We start from the raw sequence: 12394 nt of genomic DNA on the forward strand, positions 1-12394 counted from the left end.
CGAACGTAAGTTCTCTAGATGAGTCAGTGCTTCGGAGAAACTATCTATCTAAATGCTATGAAGAAGCATTAACACACATTAGCTCCGTATGTGAAAACTTAAAAAAAAAAAATTGTGTGAGCATTGATGCAACTAGTTATTCTGTTACTGTTAGAAAAGGGAGAAATTTTATTGTAGGTGCACTGAAAAATGATGAAATAATTTCCAAACATTTCTTGCTAGCCTTTTAAAAACTTTCAGCTACGAATCACGTGACAATTGTCAGGTTATTATAAATCTTGGCACATTTTGTGACCGAATTATGTGAAATATGACAACAGTTTGCTCTGCCTGATGGAGCTCCTTATATGAAGAAAGCTGGTGAAGCTCTTTCTCTAGGCTACCCTAATATAATTCACATGACATGTGTCGTATACGCTCTGCATTGACTGTGAAAACATCCTAACCCTTTATCCAAAAGTAGACTAGTGACAAGTGGGAAAAATATTTCGTAAAATCGCCAACTAGAATTCAACTTTTCGAAGAAACAAATCCCGATCTTTCACTTTCTCCAACACCCGTAATCACACGATGGGGTGCCTGGCGTAATGCAGTACTATTTTACGCTGAGAATTTTGAAGGATTTGTATCTGTAGTAACTAAACTAAATCCAGACAATGCTTTATCCATTGAAATTATTCAAAATTTGGTAAATGACAGTGGCTTGAAATGTGATTTGTCTTTCATATCTGATAATTCTGGTTTCTTGACTCACTTTATAAAGAAACTAGATACTACGGTAGACTTATTTAGTACTTGAGTTAACGAAGTGCAATGCGTTGAAAGAAAGCTGAATGTTCTTTCTGCTTCAAAAGCTGAAGTCATAAGAAAAAACATTAAGGATTTGTTTGAGAAAAAGATTGGTTATAAAACCTTATGTAAAATATCTGAACTATTGGAATGCCGAAAAACAAGTAAAGTTGATGGTGATACGCGAAGTTAACATTGTGTGATGTAGAACGTTCCTTTTCTCAATATAAGGCATTTTCCGTGACAATAGGCATGGCTTTACGATGGACAATTTGAAAAAGACGTTAATTATTCATTGCAATGCCCATGGAATGTTGACATCTGATATATATAGCAGCTATTGGCGAGAACCAGTATTTATGTTTTTTATTTTGGACGTTTTTTCATACTATAGCTTGATATTTTTTTGTTAAATATTTTTTAATATTTAACAAAAATGTTTCATTTTTAGCACATAAAAAATAACTATTTTAGTTTTTTAGCACATAAATATCAACAAACTGGTTATCACGATTAAAAGTTGATTTTCAAGAAATTTGATTTACCAAAATTCCTTGGTGCGAGCAGTCTTGGGTTCGATTCCTGATGGGGAAACTCAGTCGGAAATTGTAAAAGCTTTTTAAGGCCAATCATCCTGAGTGAGGTTTTCCTGGGTGTTTCTCATTCACACCAGACAAATGCCGCGATAGTTCCTGAAATACAGGTCCTAGGCTGCTTCCGTCCTTCAATCTTTTATTTCTTTCCTTTTTCCCGATAGTCTGATCACCGAGGACGTCATGCCTCACAGTAGGCCTACGTAAAGCCTAACGTGGCCATAAATGCCGAAAGCCTAGAAATACAATTCCTAACCAAAACTTCTTTATAAGCTATATTTTCTTCTCCATATGTGCATCCCTCCGGGAGACAAAAGGTCTAAAGAAGTACCTGACGAATCACCTCTATACTTGTTCTGAATGTAGACAGTCAAAGTTAGGAATATTCAAACCGAAAGTGGAAAAAAATCAGCCACTACCTGTTTTGGAATTGATCACTATAGAGCAGAAAAGGCAATAGTGTGAAGTTGTTTTCTGCAGTCGATTAAGTGTCACAAGAATACATTAATCTCTATCTTAACTCTCTACTAAAATTGGAATTATTCTCTGCAGTTTCTAGTTTCACTACTGATATACATAGAACTAAAACATTAAGAGATAACAAGAAGCGGTTTTTAATCGATTTAACGTTGTAAGAATAGGTACCACCCTGTCTGTTAATCCTCTATTGGAAGCAAAAGTTGTAGAAATCAACCAATTGCGGTCTTAACGTTGATCAATATAGAACAAAACCTGTGATAGATAGCTAAAATATATTTTCTGTAATCAATTAAGTGTACTAAGAAAATATTCCATCTAACCTGTAATATCTCTATTAAAATCGGAAGTGGCAGAAGTCAACTATTTCCGTTCTAACGTTGGTTGTTATAGAATAAAAATGGTAATAGATAGAGAGAAGTGGTTTTCTGAAAACAATTAAACGTCCCAGTAATATGTTCCATCTTCACCTAATGTCTCTATTAAAGCCGAATTTGGAAACCAAGCACTCCCCGTTCTGACAGTGATCTATAGAGTGAAAAGGTAATAGATAGAGGATACTGTAATTTCTTCTTTCAACAAGTTAGTGCTTGTGCAAATGAATTACTTTCAACAAAAATAATATTTGACTTGATATTTGGCACAACACAAAGTAAATTTATAACTATACTGGACTAACTGAAATGTTCGTTCCTCACACGGGGAGAATAATTTATGGAAGTATTTAAGCCCTATCGCCCTTTAGAATCCTCATTTGAATAAAAGTGTACTTATAAAAGTATGCAATATCACCTCTTTTCACCCCACTCCTCACCCATGCCCACACCACACTTCATGAGGTCTGAACTTGGTCTTAAACATTATCTGGAGTTACTAGTCAGGGACTACGAAAACCATGAACTGGTCACTAATATTAATAATATTCGATTATTTTTACATGTCAGTCCCTGTGCACTCCAGTCTCAACTTTTTTGCCTCCATGTCTAAAATGTGATACAAAGTTAGGTCAGGGTCACTCTTATACTAACAGTCATCAAAATCGGTAGAGTGGTCTAGAATGAATTATCCGTCACACAGTATTACAATAATTTTTATTTATATAGATATAGATTAATACTGAATAAGAATATTAGTAGAAAATAATAATAATATAAAATTAGTTGGTGACAGATCTGGAAATATTTTGGACTGCGATTTACCAATATACAAGTATACCATCAAACTATTTAATGAATTTACTTAAAAATATTTTTTCCCCTTCAGGAGTGAAAAGAAGGAAGGCGTTTCTTGATCTGTTATTAGATGCTTCGGAAGATGGAACTAAGTTGACTGACCAAGAGCTGAGAGAAGAAGTTGATACATTTATGTTTGAGGTATTATTAAAACGAATACGAAATAATGCTAATCTCTCATTTGAACAATCAAATTTGATATGATATTTTCGTATTCATACGTGTATTAGATTCTGAATATTGTACCATCAATGCATCATATTATTGCACTTTTGCTGTATTTGTTAAAATACAAAAGCAAAAGTATCTAAAATCTTTACATGAACAAGAAACTAAAAGTACATACAGATTACAATTAGTTAGTTCCTTATATTGTTTTTTTCGTAAAATATTTTGTACTAGCTCAAACAAAGAATTGAACATTCAGGAAAGGGAAATGGTATTGAAATTCTATAAAAATACATTCTAATTTTAAACGACTACAATCAGAATATTAATAAACTAAAATTTCTTATAGTACATTCAAATTCTAATTCATTCTTCTTTTCAGGGTCATGATACAACCGCAACAGGTATGTGCTGGGCACTGTTCGCATTAGGTTCCCATCCAGATATTCAGGTAAATAAAATAAGTCTTTTAAATTACAGTATTTCATCAAATAAAGTTTTAAAATTATTAAGATTTATAAATTATTTATTAGCATTTAAACGTAATTGGATAAAGGAACAATACATTATAATTTTAGTTTCTTGTAGTATTTTCTTTTCTAGAATTTAGTTCAGAACTTCCTGATTCTAGTTGATCCCACGATGCAGGATGTGTTATATTCTCTAATTGTGAATTCAAGCCGAAATAATGGAAGCAGAGAGGCGCACATTATTTGAAATCATAAGATTACATTACAATATACATAATGTTAAAACATGTTTGTAAAGTGACAGATTAACAAGTTTGAAATACATTTTCTAATAATGCACTCCACAGAATATTCTTATATCTGGACAAAATTCTAAACTTCAAAACAAATACAGAGTACCTAATGGAAAATAAAGGAGGATTGCATCAATGCATGTTGTTCATAACGTGTAAAAACCAGGAAATTGATGATGTTACAGGAGTTACGCAAAAAATGAGCCTACCCCATGTTGCTAAATTTCAAGGCTTTCAAGATGGTCATCGATGAATGAAGGACTTACTATACTACTACTAGTAAAAGGTATCGACGTTTGGATGAATTTCTAATTGCGCTTTTTTTATTAACAATTTCAAGATATGGAATCCAATAGAAGTATTTTGAAACTTTTCGGACCATGGAATTACGAGAAAAATTACCTCAAACTTGGCATATTTATATTTATTATCTCAAATATGATATCACTTTTCTATGCACCTCACGGACGTATATTTTTAAAAATACTTCCATTGGATTCAGGATTCGAAAGTTACTATAAGGAAGTGCAGTTAGAAATGTGTCAAAGCGTGGACACCTTTACTTTACGTGGTACTTTAAAAATCTAGTTTTAAGTTCAATTTCTTCCTAATGAAATATATGGATACGTTTAAAGTTAAGTCCATTGATTTCGGCTTCCGCAAATTAGTATAAGAAACACAATTAGAAATATATCCACGCATGAAAATTTTTTACTAGTGGCAAGTTCAACTAAGTTTTACTTTCAACTAAGTTTTAAAACTTGCAACTCAAATGCTATCTAATAATATAATAAATAGAATTGACTCTCTTACTCATGAAAAATATCTCCTTACGTGAAATTTACGCTTGATTATTTCAGGAGAAAGTGTACGAAGAGCTTTACAGTATTTTTGGTGACAGCAATAGACCACCAACAATGCAAGATTTAAATAACATGCAATACCTTGAACGTTGTATTAAAGAGACCTTGAGAGTATTTCCAAGCGTTCCTGGAATTGGAAGAAGTGTTACTGAAGACTTTAAATTAGGTAACTTCTATCTATAATCAAATTATATATTATATATGTATATATGTATATAGTTTCAATCTGAGATAAATCGCTATATAGTTGGCCGCCCGCTAGTATCTTGAATGATACTTCATTGAAAATAATAAATGGATTACAAAAAATATACTTTTGCTTCATATCTAACAATATTGAAAGTGTCTAGCTGTCATTCATAAAGTTACCAATTCGAAAATTATATTACTACCCCAATTGTCATGTTTTCCACTAGCCGAGGTGAGCGAGAAATAAGGTTTTTTCGTTTTGACTCGGAAATTTTGTGAAAATCTTGCCTCGTCTCGATTCTGAAAAAAATCTTCTCGTCCAGTTTCGACTGTCAAAAGAACTTTTCTAGTCTCGTCTCCTTTTTCAAATTTATGTTAAAAATTATGTCTTTGATGTTTTTCTTAATTTCGTCTAGAAATTAGCGTCCTATCGTGTCACGGAAGGTCTGGGATGGCTGATATAATAACATTTAAATTATATTTATCATTGGAATATATTGTATAATGACTTGTGTATATCCTTAGACATTGCTAAATAATCTTTATTATGTTTGTACGATCATTTTATCGATTTATAATTTATATACTACAAATCATGTAACACGAAAACTACTTTGGATCAAAGACTGGGTGAATTAGTGTTAATTTACAATACTAGAAATTTCTTGTTTGCTCAGAAAATTTGAAAATGTTGCATCTCGACTCCCGTCTCGTTATCGAAACACTAACTAATTTACATTATCAAATAGAATTTATAAATATTCAGTTTTACGAACATAAAAGTTTCTACTCAAAAATAATTTGAAAATTACAAATGGGAAGAAAACGGAAGAAAGCACGCAAAAAATAATACATACTGTATGTATTTATAGAGGAGAAACAAGTAGCCTCATATAAAAGAGTGTTTGGATTTACCACATTGATTCCTACCTGTAATACTAGTTCAAATACACGCTACGCTCATTGACTAGTCTTTTGTTCCCACTGTCACTATATCTCATGCATGTATATGTAAATAAGATTTCACATGAATTGAAATCAATCCCTACTACAACCGATGTACACGACACATCGTTAAGAACACGTATATCATTTTTTGAATTATAACTGAATGATTGTTCTATATTCACATTAACTGTAGAAAGAAGACAAAACAGTTTGTTGAAATCTAAATAAAATTTTACTAACGCATTAATATAAATTCATATCAAAAACGCTGTTCTTAAGAGTAGCGTCAAAGTGTATAAGGAGACAATTTTTTTAACAATTGGCGAGGTGAGCGCAACAGTGGTCTAGCCCAAATTGTTTAAAAATGGAGAAAAATCAAGTTAAAGTTAAACACAGGTGCTTTGTGTGCAATATACCAAAAGCAACCATAAGTGGTTGAATGTGTCATACATTGTGCATATAAATATTGTACAAAAAAACACATGTTTTTAACTTGATTTTTCTCCAGTTTTAAAAATGTGGCTAAGACCACTGTTGCGCTCTTCCCCTCAATTATATCTGGAGATTCACGAAATGTATATAAATGGGTTAGTATAGCAAAACAGTGCGTACAATTTTTGATATTAATATATTTCTACAAATCCTAGGAGACTATTTGATTCCTGCTGGAACACAACTTAGTATAAACATCTATGATGCTGGACGTAATCCAAAGTATTTTCCAAATCCTGAAGAGTTTAATCCTGATAATTTTCTTCCTGAAAACATTAAAGATAGGCATCCATACACTTACATTCCGTTCAGTGCTGGTCCAAGGAATTGTATTGGTAAGTACATGCAGGGTATTTATACATTCGGTTTAAAATCTTGCCTCAAATCTTTCACTTTACTTCAAATTGTTTTCATGCAACTTTGAGAGTTCAGTCTTCTACATCATAACATACCAAAAACATTTCGTATACAGTAGAAGGATACTAAAATTTACCTGGAACAACTCTTTTGAAAGGTAAAATATATACTTTGTGTACTATAGATTATGAGAAGTTCTAACTTAGTAGAGGAAAATAATTCGATAAATAAAGTATTTAGGTAGCTAAATGTTTATAGCGTACATTTTATGAACGTCATGCCAGGCTTACTCTCTGAACGGTACATGTAGTTATGTATCCTAGCCTCGGTGCAAGAACTGCACATGAAAGACAAAATAAATTTACAGAGAAACCAATTCGAAGAAAATAGTCAAGTGCGTTTTATTTTATTTATTTATTTATTTATTTATTTTGTTGGTACAAGTTTTCCTTTTATTTCTTCAAATAACACCTCTATTTATCGAAGTTTTGTTTTGTTTTAAGGTAGAATATTTAAAGGAGATGTAACAAAATATTTTAGCTGTTTATTTTACGTGCAATGTCACTTAGGATTCTTAAAAACCATTATGATGAAAAATAAGAAAAAGAGAAAGAGAAAAGAACAGAAAATGAACACCCTGAAACAAGAGGGTACGTACAAATTTCTGAAGTGAATACCTCTACACTATAAACTATTTTCTTCAAACCTGGAAATAAAACTGAATTGCCTTCGAGTAATGCTGGTCAAAAAAGAAACAAAATCAATAACTGGTTCGATTTTTTCTTCATTTGATAGGGAGTTCTTAATTTTTGATGACTTTTTATTTGAACTGCATTTAACCAGAGCTGTATTATAGGGAATTAGCTTTTAAGATGTATTTTTTTAAAGTGATTAGATTGCATTAATATGCATTTGTTCTCAAATTGAAAAATGAGGATTTGACAAAAGGTGTTACTCGGTTAAATATGTTATTTGTATCTGATTGGTATATGTATTTTAAGACATTTGTGTTGAGAAGATTCATAGGCAAATAAAATTGTAGCTTTGTACTGCGGTATAACACTGCCATTTTATATGTAGTTCAGGAAATTGATGATTAAAAATTACCACTTCGCGTACAATATCTCAGGTATATACCCGAATAAAGATACGAATCATACAATAATGAAAGTCATCTTTTATGTTATTATTGCATCAGATGTCTAACAGTAAACACTACATTCAATAGAAATTATTGTTTAATACATATATTAAATAGTATTTACACTCTTGTTTCCTTAAGTAATTGAAGGTAAACTAAAACATCAGTTCGGAACAAGTACTTTATGTAAATCACAAATCTTACAGCTTCTAAATTATTTAGAACATATCATTACATACTATCATATACTGATCTTTGCTTCAGGTCAAAAATTTGCAATGTTGGAGGAAAAGGCAGTTATATCTACTCTGCTCCGAAATTTCAGAGTGGAAGCAGTGGACAAGAGGGAAGATCTCAAAGTAATCGCTGAACTAATATTCAGACCACTTAATGGAATAAACTTAAGAATTGAACCAAGGTCACAAACCAAAGTTTAGAATTTGATTTTATAGTCACACATAATAATAACATTCATTCTCACAATTCTTTGCTTCAATTACTCTATTTTTTCGAATGTTTTATAATTTCATTGTGTTTTTATATTTATGTATGATAATAGCATAGTATTAATGAACTTTGAAGACACATTGTAAATGCACTTGCAAATTTAATGCTTGACTCAATTATTATAGAGTTAAAGATGTTCAATTTCAACATAAGTGTGCATGAATGCAAAGTGGAAGGTGAATTCTCAGGGAAGCTTTTTAGATTATTGCAAATGATGTACAGTCAGAATTTAAAAAAATAATTTGTGTAACTACTTTCTTTGGAAAGCTCTTTCTATTCATTCAAGTATACAATTAACAACAGTGATTATTTATAATTTCTTTAAGATCTACGTTATAAGCCAAAGCACTAAAACATTTTCTTTTTGTTTTGTATTAAATGTTTGAAAGAAAGTGAATGGTTGCTTTGTTCTGATATGATTGTACACTATAAAAATAAAATTTCTGATACAATAGTGAAAATATGCGTGTAAAACATTTCCACAAGGACAAACTCGTGGACAACTCACTACCATAGTTGTCGGCTCATGATTATGCAATCGGTTGACTATCAGGCTGTTATCTATATCTTCATGGAGGAAAGAAACGATCATTCAAATAAATATTTTACATACGAGGGTGACGAAAATGAATTACAAGGAAATTCTGTGTACAAAATTCGGCACGATCATATCACATATTACGAAACATTCTCCTATGTACCGGGTGCATAGAAAAAAGGAATTGAATCAGAAACAACACGATAAGCTGTTAATTGTATTTAATGTTGTTTCCTTATATTCAGTTTTCGAACAACAATTCACACATTATACGGTAAACGGTTTGCAGTTGAGCTATTTTCAATTGTGGAATTTTGAGTTTGTTTCTGGTTATGGAAGAGCAGTCGTGAATCCGAACTTTAGAAGTGTCCACAAGCTTCTTTCGGACTTCACAATTTTGAAGGTACATATACTACCAAATCAATATCCATGTATTACTCTACTTTCCTGCGATTTCGTCTCGTTTCTCATACTAAGGTAACTGCAGGTATATACACCAGTGCAGTTAAATACTCCAAGTGTTCAGTGCTGGGACGTTTCCAACGAAATTCGCTAGAATGCGCCTCCAATATGTGCCACAGTCTTGGACAAGTCCAATTCGATGAATAATTCGCGAGACAGCGCTGAAACCGCCACATGCCGTGCAGTGTTGTTTGCTTCGGGAAGGTTCCGTGGAAAGATGTTATTATTTTAATAGTGGTGAGAATCCGTCATTAGTACTGTACTAACTCACAACATTGCCGATTGTTTACAGCAATGAAGCCTTATTTCGTATCCGTCTAGGAACACTTTGTTTTGTAAGTGTAATTTCAGTATTAGTGGTTCCATAGCTACTAAGTCAATATCAAACGTGGAGCAGTGAAATACGCCCGGGCTTATGCAAGACTAATTGGTGAAGACAAAGATATTTTCATTTGTCCTACATATTCCATGTAATATGATGTAGTTTTTCTTAAGTCACAGTGTTTGTTTGTTTTCTTATAAACTAAAACTTTTCAGTTTGGAACTTCATTTCAGCTTTGGAGATTACTGTTTTTACATTTTATCTTTTTATCTTCATCTTGTACTTTGATTATTCTATTTTTTTGTTTTTGCTTCAGCCATGTTGTGTAGTAATATTTGAGTTCGTATAATGCAGACGATGTAAGCAGTTGCTAGATTTCTTACAGGTTTCAAGAAGTATCCTAGACTTGGCGTAATTATCTGCAAGTGTTGGTAAATACGCCACTTGTTACACTTTTTCCTCTTACCTTGAGTACAAACTAGAAGAGAAAATGAAATGAAATGAAATATTTGAGTTTTACGTCCCACGCTTATGCCGGTTAGGCTAAAGGAGACGGTGATGATGAGTAATGAATGAAATGGTGGAATGAAGAAAGTGGGAGGAAACGAGAGAACCCCGAGAAAACCCACGCACACGGTGTTTGTCCACCACAAAGTTCACTTGGCGGGGGCTGGGATGGAACCCGGGACCCCAAGCACCAGAGGTGAACGCTCTACCACTGCGCCACCGCGGCCCCAAACTAGAAGAGAGTCGCATCATTGCCACATTTTTTCTACACGCGGAAAAGTCTACTCTGAAACGCACATGTCTTGTTTTTCGTGTTTCATGAAAAGTAAGGTCATAAAAAATACAACACCCTTAACATTTACCTGCACCTACCTTATATTTGAATTGGTTGATTAAGAGACCCGACTTGTCAATAAAACCCAATTTTCGGTACATTGCAAAATACGTTTCATGTTCGTGCTTCCTATTTTTCTCTAGGTTTCTGACATTTCAATAGTCATTACGGACATTTTCTACATACCACACAAGTCAGATTTCTCTTAGTATCGCTAGATTTAGTCTTGCACATATTGTTTATATAACAAAATGAAAAAGGAATTTTGTTGGACCAGTCTGTTTTCAAAACGACTGATTCATCTGTCGTGGCTATAACAAAGTGAGCCTCTTTAGTGATTATGTCGTATTTCTATGATATAAAACTGGGGAAATGAGATTGCCGGTCGTAAATCTTCATCGAGTATACCTAGGTACAGTGGCGGATCCAGGATATGATCAAGGGAGGGGCTAAACCATAGTTTGCCGCTTTATCCAGTGTAAAGCAGAATTGAAGCCCATTTTATCTAGTGTATACCTGAATGTCAATTGGGACATTAGCCCCTATAGACCCCCTTTGAATCCGCGCCTGCCTAGGTATATGGTAATAATGATTAAGAACGCAATTGAATGAGTCGTTTTGAAAAGTTCATGAGTCAGAAAATAGCGAGTTTGTATTGAGTACACATTTTATTGCTATCAATTGTTCTAAACAAGTTGTTCGTTTCGTTGATCATTTCATGTATAGCGCGAGTTTAAATAATTAAACAGGTTTTTGTTTAAATTTTTCATAACTCTATTTTTGTGACTCATGACGACCTATTCAAAACTACTGATTCAATTATAATCCTGGATTATACCTACCTTGAACGACATTGGGAGAAAGGAGATCTTTTTTCACTTAAAACCCTACAACATACTCAACAAGTACAATTTTTCTTAATTATTTTCTTTTACTTAGCATATAGGGCCTTATGCAGAGTCATTCTGATGCACGATTACTGCCATGCTAAAGAGTTCGACTAACATATGTTTCCTACAGTAGTCAGGCCTTTCAATATGACGTTAATCATACGTCAAAAGGACTCTGCATAAGGCCCATAGTGTTTAATCCCATTGTACCTAGGTAATGATTAAATGCATCATATTTAGTGCATTGCTATTGTATTTTAATTGGATATTGTACCCCAACAGTATTTTAACACAAATAAATTATATTGTAATATATTCGAATAATTTAAAATACCGTAAGTTCGTAGAAGAATTAAATAACTAGTTTTTTTTATATATAATTTAATATTTAAAATTTAGTAAATCAATATTCAAGTTTATCATTTCAATTTTTGCGTTTTAAATAGGGCCATTTTAATATTTTGTTCTACATAATGTAAAAAGATTTTAAAAAAATATTCGACTTAAAGAGAGTGCTAGTGCATATCTAGTGTATGTATGTATTACTTGATAGAAAGATGAAAAAAGTTAATTGTTAGCATTAGCAACAGACATTCTGTTCACTGAGTTCGATTGGCTAGCTAGTTACTAAGATCATGTCCCCATCTTTCTTATCTAGAAAATCTTCTTAACCTAATTGGTTGAATACTTCAAATTAGCACACTGTTCAAAATTGCTATGTATATAATCACTCGGTCTGTGGAAGCTGCCCAGAGAGTTTGTTCAGTGATGGACAGAAGAAGTAAAATCGTGAAAACTGCCTGTGCAAAGTGTATGCACAGC

At 32.7% G+C, this 12394-nt stretch overlaps 1 protein-coding gene across 1 annotated transcript in view; it reads left to right on the forward strand.

Moving 5' to 3' along the window:
- LOC145672659 (uncharacterized) overlaps positions 1 to 8785 on the forward strand; it is a 115920-nt gene extending 107135 nt beyond the window's left edge. Inside the window, exons 20-24 of the mRNA XM_081741823.1 lie at positions 3123 to 3232; positions 3642 to 3710; positions 4883 to 5051; positions 6670 to 6849; positions 8277 to 8785. Of these exons, the coding sequence (XP_081597949.1) occupies positions 3123 to 3232; positions 3642 to 3710; positions 4883 to 5051; positions 6670 to 6849; positions 8277 to 8449 (701 nt within the window). The 3' untranslated portion in view covers positions 8450 to 8785. The remainder of the gene's footprint in view (positions 1 to 3122; positions 3233 to 3641; positions 3711 to 4882; positions 5052 to 6669; positions 6850 to 8276) is intronic.
- Positions 8786 to 12394: the final 3609 nt, after the last annotated feature.

Source organism: Thermobia domestica, chromosome 16, assembly GCF_964235325.1.
Source record: "Thermobia domestica chromosome 16, izTheDome1.hap1.1, whole genome shotgun sequence".
NCBI classification, from domain to species: domain Eukaryota; kingdom Metazoa; phylum Arthropoda; class Insecta; order Zygentoma; family Lepismatidae; genus Thermobia; species Thermobia domestica.